Source organism: Terrapene carolina, unplaced genomic scaffold (genome assembly GCF_002925995.2).
Source record: "Terrapene carolina triunguis isolate 2854851 unplaced genomic scaffold, T_m_triunguis-2.0 Scaffold35022, whole genome shotgun sequence".
Taxonomy (NCBI): Eukaryota; Metazoa; Chordata; order Testudines; family Emydidae; genus Terrapene; species Terrapene triunguis.
The window spans coordinates 841,014-855,343 of NW_020699373.1; the positions used below are offsets into that span (position 1 = coordinate 841,014).

The 14,330-nt window shown below is 41.1% G+C and overlaps 1 protein-coding gene across 1 annotated transcript in view; it reads left to right on the forward strand.

The window, feature by feature from the left end:
• Positions 1 to 495: 495 nt before the first annotated feature.
• LOC113405291 (receptor-type tyrosine-protein phosphatase delta) overlaps positions 496 to 14,330 on the forward strand; it is a 173,087-nt gene continuing 159,252 nt past the window's right edge. Inside the window, exons 1-2 of the mRNA XM_029914316.1 lie at positions 496 to 707; positions 4,560 to 5,141. Of these exons, the coding sequence (XP_029770176.1) occupies positions 536 to 707; positions 4,560 to 5,141 (754 nt within the window). The 5' untranslated portion in view covers positions 496 to 535. The remainder of the gene's footprint in view (positions 708 to 4,559; positions 5,142 to 14,330) is intronic.

The following is a 14,330-nucleotide window of genomic DNA, read 5'->3' on the forward strand; positions in this document are numbered from 1 at the left end:
GGAAGTACGCAGCATTGAAGTTGGTTTTGGTACTCAACTCAAGCATGCTGTTAACCCTCCAGTTTTCTTCTGTGCATATTATATATAAATATATGTATATATGCATACAAACTACATGCATATATATATATATATGTGTGTGTGTATCTTTTGCATGGTGTTTGTGTATTGTTAGTATATAGTTAGTCAATTGTGGGCCCCTAGTAGGTCTGAATCAACTTTTGTATGAATGTGTCTAATGATATCAACAAGTAAATATAGAATAATTTACTTTTTGTGCAGACACTATACTTGTGTAGTCTGTATATTTTATTTTTTGGCAAATTGAATAACATGTTTAAAATGTTACATTGTGTCTGTACAGTGCATGTAGTCTATATGCAAAACTCATTTTCCCTTTTTGTATATGTTATTACTTTTTTTGTGTTTTGTTCCAGTTCGCCGGGTCCCACCAAGGTTCTCTATCCCACCTACCAATCATGAGATCATGCCAGGAGGGAGTGTTAACATCACCTGTGTTGCCGTGGGGTCACCAATGCCATATGTGAAATGGATGCTGGGGGCTGAAGATCTGACGCCCGAAGATGATATGCCAATAGGGAGGAATGTCCTTGAGCTTAATGATGTCAGGCAGTCTGCAAACTACACTTGTGTTGCTATGTCCACCCTTGGTGTTATAGAAGCAATAGCACAGATAACTGTCAAAGGTACTTTACATATATAATCTGTATATACGTAGACATGACTTGTTCTTTGTTTTTCTGACAAAGTTGTTCAATATTGATCACTTCCTTAAAGAAGAAGATGATCTGTATTGGCTCCAAGTAGTGGAAGTGTGTTTAGGTAGGGTAACTGTACTCGGCACCCAGCACTGTAAGTCACCTTGTTACCCACTGCGTCCAGTGAGATGAAGTCTTTCTTTGGTGCTCCCTGACACCACCAGCCTTTCAACCACTCAAACACTCTCCTCTGGGCTATGCAAGCCCTACCTTTGCCTTGTAGATTAACAGTAGGTGCACCCCAATACATGAGTCCCTTTGATTCATTCTCCTGTGATATCCAGTCCTGTCACTGACTACTCACCAAAAACCCTCTGCACCCAAGGATGCTGTGTATCCCAGTTTTACCTTAAACCGCCACTGCTGTGAGCACTTACAATAAAACAAAAGCAGATTTATTTAAGAAAGAATAAAATTTCATCTAGAAACGAGAGAGTCTGGTGCAAATAAATGTTTACAATACAAAAATAAATCATAAGCTGTGAACCTGGGCCTATACTTATCAATAGTTACCTTTTCTGGTCTAATAAAGTAGATTTCGCTCCCTCCCCCCAACATTCAGTCTGTTGCACAACGGGATGGTTTCTCAAGAATCAAGATCCACATGCTCATTAAAGCACTCCCCGTCCACAGGTGGTTTTGTCAGTGAATGGATAGTGCTTCTCCCTCCTCTGCATTATACTGCAAACAGCCTTTTGTTTCTATATCACAGACAGGGCAAACCCCTTGTTGTAAAGCTCCTTTTTTTTATCTTCAAGTGGTATTGATAGTTGCCTCTTAAGGTTTACCATTCAAAGTCTTAGTATTGCACATGGCTAAACAATTGAGCTTTGCATTATAACACCTTACCCAAATGGGCCATCACCAAGACACATTATCTCCTGATGACTAATTTCTACTCCAAGTCCATAAAGCACATTTTCAATATTAATACATTATTCCTTAAATATTACCTGTCTGTACATCTCACAACGATCAAGAATCTTCACAAGTTGCAAGCTTTCTGTCGGTACCTTATATGTTACTCTTTATGGCCAAATGTCCTTAAGACGTGTTTGGTGTGTGAGTTTGTCTGGTCTGAAGTGAGAGTTGTTTGCAAAGAACAGGGGACCCTTTGCCAAGGGGTTCCATGTAGGATTACCATATTTCAGGTTCCCAAAAAGAGGATGCTGGGGGAGAAGGGAGCATTGGAGGTGGGGTAGAGTTGGGGGTCCTGGAGGGAATATTTTGTGGGGGTCCTGGAGAGGTGTGTATGTATTGGGAGGGGTATCTGGGGGGTGCTGGACGGCATATCTGTGGCAGGAGTACTCAGTGGAGGTGGGGGGCAGTGTCGTTCGCTGCCCCCGTGGCAAGTGCTAGCCCAGGACCTAGCACCAGCTGTCAGTCAGCGCCTCCCTGCAAGGCCCCCTCAAAGGCCTGGGAATCAGGGCTTCAGGGGAATGGACCAATCAGCTGGGGATGCAGGAAGGGACCAGTTGGGAAGCAGACCAATCGGGGCTCATTCTGAGCTATAATGTCTGCTCTGCAATAACCCCAGACTTTGACTCTTATTTCAAAAATCCACCCAGATGGAGAGTGGACTACCAAAAAAAAAAAGGTAATGTCCAAGAAAACCCGGACGCATGGTAACCCTATCTCCATGTCACACGGGTTGTGCAACTCAAATGCCCAAGTGGTGATGCCCTGAGATATATGCAGAGCAGAATGATTTAGGGTTGGTTCTAAGAGCAGGGCCAACTCTATTGCTTCTTAATGCAACGTATTGTGTCCTGCCCCGGTGCCTGCTGATAGAGCTAGCCCATGGGTAACGCTAAGATTTCATTGGGCAGTCCAAAAGAAAATGTAGATCTAGACTACGGCTAACTTCTGGGCGTGTTTCCTGGGCAGTAAAAGCTCCCTCTGCATTCTCCTACACAGTGCATAATCTCATTTATTGAAAGAGAAAAGGAAGCCCGAAAACAAACATTGTTATTTTGTCATCTGCAAATAGCAGGTTTTTCTTAGCAATAACGACTTTTCTTTTTCTGTATAAACAAAAGTGCAATGTGAATGGGACAAAAAGTAAGAAACAGAAGCATAGGGTATGGGCGGGAGCTTTGGTAGGCTGATGTGTTTCCACCAGGGGTAGACTCTGCACAAGCAATACAGGTAACAGAGATGAATACAATTAATGCTGCCCACTTTTCCACAATTTACAATACATTTGTGCTTCAGTATGCAGCTAAGTGAAACTGGTTCCATAATTGTCTTTGCAGATAATTGTTTAACAGACTTCTTAAGTTCTGAAAAGGTGTGGCAGTAAGCAGTAATTTGGAGGGCAAAATAGGCTTTAAGCAGGAGCGGCGCCAGGGTTTTTGGCGCCCTAGGCGGGGTCCTTCTGCACTCCCGGTCGGCGGCGGCAATTCGGTGGCGGGGGTCCTTCCGCGCTCCCGGTCTACGGGGCACTTCGGCGGCGGGTCCCGGAGCAAGTGAAGGACCCACTGCAGAATTGCCGCCGAAGACCCGGAGCGCGGAAGGACCCCCCGCCGCCGAATTGCTGACGAGGGTGGCAAAATGCCACCCTCCCCAAATCCTGGTGCCCTAGGCAACCGCCTAGGTCGCCTAAATGGAAGCACCAGCCCTGGCTTTAAGAATAGCCACAGAAAATTATTTAGGGCTCGACTGTGACTTGGAGTACATGCCTGTGCAAGAGAGTAAAAGCAAATGACAACAACCCCCTTAAAACCCTGTATGGTCTACCTGGACCTTGAATCCAGGCACGCAGCAATAAGTAAGTGCTGTATACCTACTTACTCCGTCTTCAGGATATGTAAACACAATGGAGAGAGGTGGGGCAGAATCTTAGCTCTGCTCCCCACTCACTGGCCAATCCAACTGGAGCAAGTGTGTTATAGTTAGCTGCTGATGTTGACATTCCACACAGAGCAAGGAGGAAGCAAGAATTGTGACTGGAAGGCCTCCTGGGGTGGTGCAGTTCAAGGATGTGCCTAAACTCACTTCACAGAACATAAGATCCAGTACCGAAGTACTGAGCATGCACCGTGAGGTGTTGATTCCCCTACTCTCGTACTGACTGCAGGCAGAGATCAGTTCAGTTCCTTACAGGATCCGCCCTTATTGTATAGTTGCACTTCAAAACATGTTCTTGTTTGCAATGTTCTTTTGAATTTAGTCCATCTATCTGGCCTACTCCTGCATTACTAAAATTATAAACTACCGATTCAGGCAGCAATCATATTAGTAGATAAGCAAACCTCTCCTTTCATTACTGTTTTTTGCTACCTTCATTCTAGCTAAATCAAGGGCCGTATACTTTTCAAAAGCAGCAATGGTTAAAAAGTTGATGGCTGATTTTCAGAGTTATTGGTTGTCTGCAACTCCTGTTAAGTTCATTAGAAGCCGAAGGTATCGAGTACCTCTGAAAATCGAGCCTTAACAGTGCATGCTCTCTCTCTGCAAGGCTGTTCTTGTGCAGATGCTTAGTGGATCTATGGTAAAAATCATTATTGTGCCATGTATCAAAAGACCTTTTTTAATGGGGGATTTGAGATATTTCTGTGTTCTCTGTTAAGTTTCCGGAATAAATAACAGTACTAAACAATTGGATTTCCTATGAAAGAGTTGAATTCTAAATAGGGGATGTAGCTCCTGCCCAAAGCAACTACATTGCAACCCGCTTAATGTCATGATTTGCTTTGTTTGATTTCATATCACACTTTAAGAGTAAAGAAGGATTGCTATGTACTGGTTATTAACTTAATTTTATGGTATTATTTTTAGCCTTACCCAAACCTCCAGGAACTCCTGTGGTGACGGAAAGCACAGCAACAAGCATAACGTTGACTTGGGATTCTGGGAACCCTGAGCCAGTCTCTTACTACATAATCCAACATAAACCTAAAAACTCTGAGGAACTGTATAAAGAAATTGATGGGGTGGCTACAACACGCTACAGTGTTGCAGGTCTAAGCCCATATTCAGAATATGAATTCAGGGTAGTTGCTGTAAATAATATTGGACGGGGCCCACCCAGTGAGCCAGTGTCAACAAGGACCTCAGAACAAGCACCATCTAGTGCACCTCGCAGTGTACAGGCTCGTATGTTGAGCTCAACTACAATTTTGGTACAATGGGAAGAACCTGAGGAACCAAATGGCCAAATTCAAGGATACAGAGTTTATTACACCATGGACCCCACCCAACATGTCAACAGCTGGATGAAACACAATGTGGCTGACAGCCATATCACCACTATTGGAAATTTAGTACCACAGAAAACATATTCTGTGAAGGTTCTTGCTTTTACTTCTGTCGGGGATGGACCCCTCTCTACTGACATTCAAGTCATCACTCAGACAGGAGGTAAGACTGCAATATGGTGGAATAAATTACATACATGTAGAAATTGGGCAGACAGTATTTGAGTGAGTGAATGTTGGGAAATAAATACTCCCAAGAGATGTCCAAAGTTTTCTTTTGATCTTCCAAAATGTTGCCCATTAAAAGGCATCATTCATAAACCATCTTTCAGCCCTTGCAGTCATTAAAATGGAGGAAATTGTCTTTATCGTCAAATCTTCCATTCCCTTTTTCAGCAATGTATAAATCTCGAACAACTCTACCAAAGCAACAGTATTCTAAGTGAGACTGTGGAGAAAGCTAAATGTGGTGGCCACTGCTTGGCTACGACAGGACCTCTAATGCTAAGTACCACACTATGTTTGTCCAGCAGTTATTAGCTGGCATTTTAGTGGCCTTGTCCTTGAATATTCTGTGGAGTTGATTTTAATTTAGATTGTATACGGGGCATCATATGTTAGATCATTTTTGTTAACATTGATTTGGAAATGTAAAATACGTATATACCACACATACACGCACATACGTATACACATACTTATATCTCTGTGTGTTGAAAATGTTTAAAATCATTAAAACAGTGTATATGCACACAGAAGCACATCCTCACACTTCTGATTTATAAACCTCCCTTCCCCACTCATCAACGGAAAGCACCACCGTTCTAGGTAAAACAAGGTTACTATTTCTTTGTTTTATATTTGCAGGTAGGTTTTGTTTGTGTACAGGACCTTTAGGTCTATGAGTTAATTTTATTATCAAATCATTAGCAAGCTCAGTGAATGCAAAGAATATTTATGAAATCAAAAGCCACAAATGCTGGTCGTGCTAAACTGCAGAAATTATTTTATTGTAGCTCTATGGAATAAAAACTCCCTATTGTTTACTGTCCTAGAACAAGATGTGTGAAATATGCCATAGTTCAGTGGTCACCTAGAAATATAGAATGCTACTTGTAAGTCAGTTGAATTTTTTAGCACTAGCAAAGTTTCTTGTGGTAGAAGTTCAAGGTCCCTCAACTTTTGAAAAACATGTCTCCAAAATATAACTCAAGGCATTGGATCAAACTCTGCCATTGTTTACCTGCATGCAAATCCATTGACTTCTGTGGAGTTACATGTGTGTAAATGGAGAACAGAATTTGATCCGTTGTCTTGGAATTTCTGCAAGTACTGTGTACTGGGGAAATGTGTGTTCAGTTTTTAAAATTATTTAAAATTAGAAGTTTATTCATTAGCATTTCTAATTGATTGATGATTGATATTTGTATGTATATTTAGATAGTGAATACTAATTCTGGCTTTTGATATATTTGTGACATTTTTCAGAGGCTTGTCTTTAGATTGCCATATTGCTTTCCCCTTTCTAGCTCTTAGTGTGATAGATTGTATTAGATGGAGACACAACAAGCTGTTCATCCATTTTGTTCAGTAAGGGCCTGGTTCTGCTCTGTTTGAGGTCAGTAGGAGTTTGTCATTAACTTCAACGGAGCAACTATTTCCTGCTGTGGTCCAGTTGGAATGACCCAAGTTATGTTACTGAGCATAGTCACCTGAGGAGTTCTCCATGTATTTAAACATTTCTGGCATCCTTGTGTTGTTAAAACTGGATCACTTAACATGCCCTCCTGTGCTGTTTCTTCTTGCTGCTGTAACATGAAGAAGTCCTGATAATGATGATGCTATTGGAGTGATTCTCAATGCCAGTGTTTTCACTTTGCGAACTGACTTGACCTGACATTTTATTTTTACACTGTCTCATAAAAACAACAGTTTTGAGAGAGGAGAGGCTTTTCAAAGCATGAGCCTGATGGAAAATGCATAGAAGCATGTGAACATTTTGAATTTCTGCAAGTACTGTGTACTGGGGAAATGTGTGTTCAGTTTTTAAAATTATTGAAAATTAGAAGTTTATTCATTAGCATTTCTAATTGATTGATGATTGATATTTGTATGTATCCAACAGGATAGGGGTAGGGAAGTTGGACCTAGTACAGCACTCCAGCAGGGGTGCTGCAAGTAGGGATGCTGGGGTACAGCAGCACCTCCTAACTTGAAGTATTTTCCATCATATACAGGGTTTACAGTTTTGTTCAATGGCTTTGGGAACCCCCACTATACAAATTGTTCCAGCGCCAGTGCACTCCAGCTTATAGCAGCACCAAACTTTAGGAAAGCTTTAAATCTGAACCTCGATCTGGATCCAAATTTAGTGAATGGTCCATCTTTGTAATGAGATTAATGAAAACTTCAGATACATATCCTCCCTCCTCTAAAAACTGGAGTATTCAAATTAGGATCTGGATTTTGTGGCTTGAATCTCTCTCTCTCTCTCTCTCTCTCTCTCTCGTGTGTACATGTGTGTATATATAAAAATATACACACACAGAGAGAATGCCATAAGAAGCAGGACCTGGAATGATGGCTGGGTTTGGGGTTGTTTTTTGTTTGTTTGTTTTTCTCTGTATAGAACTTAAAAACACATGAATAATTATTTCAGTTGTGTAAGCTATCACTTGATGGACCAAATAATGCTCCCATGGAAGTCAAAGACAAAACTCCAATTGACTTCACTGGGACCAGCATTTGTGTCCTAGAGTTTGATTGACAGCAGTGCCATTCAATATTTTGATAGCTTGGTTTCCTTCAAAGCCTTTTCCTATTATGTGCATTGTGATCATTGGGAGGCAGGAAAATGTTCTGAGGATTTTGAAAATAAACACATTTGGAAGGGTTTTATTTTCAGCACCAGCATAATAAATATTCAAGTTGAATATGACAAAATGGTGCTAAAGAAACAGGCATCTTGATTTTTACTTCTCACTTTATAGGTCATCTGAGTAGATCTGGTCAAAAATTTAATTGAAACTTTTTCAATGAAAAATTTGGTTTTCTAATAAACGATTTTTTTCTGCTTCCATTGAAAACTTTACCTTTTTATGAAAAACCTGAACACCCTGAAAAACACAAAGTTTTAGATTTGGAACCATAATCTAAATGTTAAGTTCAGCTCGGTTCTCATTAAAATATGTCCTCCTGAGCTGCCACGGTGCATCATAGGAGTAGTAATTCGGGTACCTCATGCCCACAATCTTCTTTATGGGCTAGACTCTATGCCCAAACTACATCTCCTATGGTGCACCACAGCTATGGGACTTTTATGGTGCATCTCAGTGGTTCAACAAGAGAGGAGATTATGGGCCTCATGTAAGAGTCCAACCAGGGATCCCAGCTCACTGCGGATAATGGCATGGCACAAGACATGCAAACTACAATTCCCAAGAGCCACTGCGGCAGCTCAAGCAGACATGGTTAAATATCTAACTAATCCCAAACAAAACAATTCAATTAAGATGTTGGCCACAAATATTTGGTTTTTCTTTCTTTTTTCTTTCTTCATCAAAAAGATGATTTTTCCATGGCATGTATTAGAACTCTCCCAAGTTGTTTTTATTGTGGGCTGTGGTTCAGTTTCACATAAGTGGGGTCAGGGTAAAATATTGTAGCTCTCTAACTGAGAGACTATCATGTCTTAGAAAATCACTTACTATTCAAAGCAGTGGCTCAAATATATATTTTAAGGAGTGACTTGTCCAGAAAAGGGGATTTTTGACTGCTAGGATGGAATGGCAGTCTACATTTCATTCTTTTTTGTCTAAGGATAACTATTTTTTCTAAACTGTGAGCAGTTGAAAGTATTGTCTTTGTTGTATAATAAGCTGCAACTTGTTTAAAAGAGTAGCTTAAATCTGTGTTCTCGGGTATTGTTTTCCTTGCATTTCTTTAACTACAGTAAATCCAGGCAGATGACATCCTGATTTCTTATGGTTTACAGTTGTTCTGTTCTTTCACCATACAGCTTGGAAAAGCCTCTTGATCTTACATTATGAAGATGTCAGCAGCAACTCCATAGTTAAGGTTGCATTTAGTTTTCAAAGTTGGGGTTTCAGTCTGTTTGTCATTGACTAAAGCAAATATTTGCCATAATCAAATTTAACACACGGCTGTTAGAGAGCTGTTGTATATTTGTGGAAAGTTACAAGTAAACACTTTGGAAGAGTTTGAAGGAGTTTTAAAATAATTCCCTTTTGAAGAATAAGGACTGGTATCTAACATGCTTTTTATATCCCTGTAACTTACAATTGCCTTGTTTTTAACACTTGTACATTTAACATGCAGAGGTTAATATAAAAAAAATGAAAACAAAAATAATTATAATTCTTCATCACTATTATGATATTTCTGCCATTGAAACAAATGGATAACATTTTCACCATGAATAGCCAACATTTTAAAAAAATATAGCTATTAAAAGCCAACATAGAAAATGTTAGAGCAGATGCCAGTAGGTTTGTGTAGAAAGACCCTGATCCTGCATCGTTAACATCAGTGGGAGCTTTGCCCCTGACATCAATGACTGGAGGATCAAGCCATGTATGTTCTCTAAATGATTTGACTCCTGCAAATGCTGGACTTCAGCATGGACAAATTCATATATACTGAATTGTGATGTTCTCTCCTAATTTATGTTGCCCCATCAGTAAACTATGTCTCTCATGCCTGGTCCCCATTCACAGCTAATTCACTACAGAACTCGCTAGTTACATTTTCCCTGAAACACAACCCTCACTTTTTTAATTTTCTCAAACCAGCCCCTCATCCACATGCCAGAGCAGACTCCAGGTGCATCCTTCATCTTGCACACCTCATAAAAAAAATCTTCCGGCTGGGTGTCAGGGCCAGGGGTGTTCCTAAACTCTGCAGAGAGGGGAAAGTTACTGAGGAGGAAAAAAGGATCTTACTTTTATTAGCTTCCCAGAGCAGGAAGAACCACTATGTAGGGATTGGGAGCATTGCAGGGAGAACCAGAGACTCCACAGGACAGGGAATTCCAGGAGGCATAGATAACTATGGGGAAACTCCTAGATTTAAAAAAAAAAATTACTGTATAAAACACATTGTTAACTCTAAGCTAAGGATGTTACTTAACATGAAAGTTAAAGTGTATGTACAGTCACCACGGAACATTATAGTTAAGAAAGCATTTGAATGCATAGAAAGGAACAATTATAGGAAGATCAGATATCTGACTATCTTTAAAAGAAATGTAAAAGGGAAAATATTATATTACACGTTCAACAAACCTTATTGTAAAGCTAATGAGTTGGATTTTTTTTTTTTTAGTTCTGTTTCTAATAGAAGGGTTGAAATGCAGAGAAAAACATGCAATTTTTAAACAAATTATTCTTACAGTTCTATACTGTAGCTTAGTAGTAGACTCTGAGGCTGTCAGTCTGACACCTTTCATGAACATCAAACACATGCAAAAATGTAATAGTAATAAAGTGTCCTGTTAAAATTAGTTTCTTGCCTAACCATCAGCAATAATTTGACGCCAGTTCAATCACTCATTTTGGCATCATCACTTCCCTCCTTCCTCTGTGTATGCCCCCATGTTAAAAAAGTTTGTAAATGAAAATGAAGTCTAAAACCAATGCATTTCACTCACCTAAGGCCCTATAATTCTGTGGAGTGTCAGACATGGAAGAAGTAGAAAACAGTGCTAAATGCCCTGGAAATGCCAAACAAGAGAAAACGATAGTCCTGCAGCAGCCTGTCTTGGAGCTCATGGAAGCCTGTCTATGTCATGACTGTTTAGTTGGATCTCCACAAGGCTTGGGACAGGGAAAAGGGTGAGGGGTAGGTGCAGCTGAGCACCAAGGAGGTGCAGTGCAGAATAGTGCCAAAGTAAGTGGCTATCTTTCCTAAAATTGGCAATGGAATTGCTGAGTACTATAATGCTGATGAGGGAGCCACGCTGCCTTGTGGGAAAGAGGACCTAATGCAGAAGACCTCCATTCACATAACCCCAGCTTTCTTTACATATCTCAATATCTGCAGGAATAACCCTGCTGATATCAAGGTATTTCTAGGTGAAGAGGGCCACACTCTCAGACCCCTGCAGTCAGATACTACAATGATGGGAGCAGTGTAAAACTCTTCCCTACACACAAGGCAGCAATCCAGGAAATTCTCTGAGCTGAAACTCCTGTATTTCCTGGCCTTTATACGAGTTTTTGCATGCCAGCCACAATATTATCGCTTCTTCTGTTCCATTTTTCCAGCTTCCTTCTCCTGTTCTGTCCCTCCACTTCCCTTTCTCAATGTTTCCTCTCCTCCTTTTAATCTACTCTTTTTTCCCCTTCTGTTTTGCTTTTGTTTGTTCTTCTAGGCTGTTTTTGTTTGTTTTGTTTTATTTTAAACTGAAAATGTGTACTTTTGTTTTACAAGCCATGGCAGCATTCTCTTCTTGTTTTCTTCACTCTCTTCTTGTGTTATCTCTGTCCTCTCATTCCTTTTATGTTATTTTTCTAGCCTCCTGCTCAATTTATTCTTTGCAGACATGGTTTATTTGCATCCCCACTTCCTTCCTTGATATTCTCTTCCCTTTTTCTCCTTCTTTCTGCCTGAATAACTGAGTTAAGTGACCCACTGAGCAGGTATGTGTTAAGAAAAAAAAGTGACCTCAAAAAATATACCTGCCCTGAGACACTGAATTAATAGGGATTTTGAGCCCTGTAATGTAAAGTACTATAAAGAATGCTGGAAATGTGAAGCACACATTACTGTGGACCTTCTAACTTGAGTACGGGAGAGGGCAGTGTGAAATACCTATAAGATAACTTCACTGCATCAATAGAATTAAACTGACCATATACCATAAGCACTCCCAAAAATAGCTCTCCTGTTTTTTTCAATCATTCAGACTATTTTCCTGCAAGTAAATGTTTAATATATTTTTGAGTTTGTACCATCGTATTTTTATTGCACTTTAGCATTGTTAGTTGTTCATTAACTTCTATGGCAGTTGATTTACAGGTTTTGAGATTTTTGACAAAATGTACTGCACATTTACACTTTTTAATTAGTTAATTATTCTTCAATATTATCACTCTAGGTTTAAAACTGTAGAATTCTAAGGAGTCAGAAACCTCCAGGCTTATTTACATAAGTTACTTCTGTGTTAAGAGAGAGAGTAGACACAGGATTAATAAACTATCTCAGTTTACTTTTAATTACCTTGTGTACTGTGTAGAGAGAATGTGGTATTTTAACAAAAATGAATATCAAGTGACAAAAAAAGAAAAAAATGTGGGCTATTTATTCCTAAACTGTAAAGGCTTATTAGGAACAACTTTATGAGATTCTCAGCAAACACAAAATCTTGGCCCTTTCCAACTCCACTCAGCTTGTAACTTCTCCTGTTAACTCCTCCATGCCCATTTCCAGAACTTCTAACTCCTAAGCTACTTCTCTAAGAATCACACTGCTTTCTATGTTTGCTTCTGGACATGTACAAAGGACCATGATAGGAACCAGGATCTAGAGCAGGGGTGGGCAAACTACGGCCCTCGAGCTCGCGCTGGGGAGGTGGGTCTGGGGCTTGCCCCTCTCCAGCAGTCCAGCCGGGGAGCAGGGTTGGGGGCCGCTCCACACAGCTCCCAGAAGCAGCGGCATGTAAGCATAGGAGCAGCCAGGGGGCTCCGCTCTGCACGCTGCCCCTGCTCCAAGTGCTGCCCCTGCAGCTCCCATTGGCTGGGAACCTCAGCCAATGGGTGCTGCAGGGGCAGTGCCTGCGGATGGCGCAGCATTCAGAGCCACCTGGCCGCACCTCCGCGTAGGAGCTGGAGAAGGGACATGCTGCTGCTTCTGGGAACCACTTGAGGTAAATGCTGCCTGGAGCCTGCACCCCTGAGCCTCTCCCCGCACCCCAACCCCCTGCCCCAGCCCTGATCCCTCTCCCACCCTCCGAACCTCTCGATCCCAGCCCAGAGCACCCTCCTGCACCCCAAATCCCTCATCCCCAACCCCCCCCCCGAGCCCCCACCCCCAGCCGGAGCCCTCATCCCCCGACCCCGCATCCTACTCCCCTGCCCCAGCCCGGAGCCCCCTCCCACATCCTGAACTCCTCATTTTTTGGCCCCACCCCAGAGCCCACACCCCCAACCAGAGGCCTCACCCCCTTCCGCACCCTAACCCCAATTTTGTGAGCATTCATGGCCCGCCATAAAATTTCTATTCCCAGATGTGGCCCTCAGGCCAAAAAGTTTGCCACCCCTGATATAGAGGTTAGAGGATGGATCTGGAAATCGGTTAATTTTTGATTCTATAAACTGCTTTGTCAATGAATCACTGTGTAATCTTGTGTAAGTTGCCTAACATCTCTGTGTCTATTTCCTCTATATAAAATGAGAATAAGAATATACATACTTCGCAGTGAAGTTAAGAATCTTAATTAATGTTTGTAGGGCACTTTGAAATCATTGGATAAAAGATGCTACTGAAATGTTTTGTTCTCCAAAAATACCTGTGCTGTAAAAAATTCCCACTCTGTGCGATGATCATGCAATGTGACAAGTTGGATTTGGCTTAGCTTATAGTTCTATGTTGTAGAACACACCCCAGTAGCAAGAGCAAGGCAACCTGCACAGTTTCCACAGCCTGTAACTGCCTCTCTTTAGTTGCTTTTTCATCTGTGGAGTAGATCAGAAGCTGCAGATATCTGCGTATGCAGCTTGGTTCCTGTTTGCATTGCTACTGCTGAGCACCATTTTTTCTGGGCTAAAGAAGTGCCATGTATGGGTTACAGTGAAATTCCTTGGGCTGTGCTTATGCAACATCTTGAGGCTTTGATTCATTCCTACAAGTATTACTAGCAGTATTGTACTGGTTTTGGTTTAGTATTTTGTTTGTTGTAGCTCCCTTTGTTTTGTTGTGGAGTTGTCTAGAAGCCAACCCTTCCTGCTCCTTTCCCCCCCTCCAAAACAATTTCAGACATTGCTTGAGTACAAATTGAAAATATCTGCCACAAACTAATAAAACTGGCGGAGTTAAGGTTCACTGCCTGAATGGCGTCCCATTACATTTTAAGTGAATCCCAGCTTTAAGATGGTAAACAAGGACTTCAAGGAGAAATCCTTGAGGAGAGAGATGTTGGAGATGAGTGTCTCACAACATATAATCATTGAGAACCAAGAAACCTTTCTCCATCCCATCCTAGGAGTGTTTTACCAGTTGGCATGGCTTCCTTGTTCTACAGTATTTAGTTTTCCTAGTTTCATAGGAGATTACAAGGAAATTGTGCAGATTGAAGTGGAGAAAATTCAGGACCCAAGTGGATTACTTGATTTGT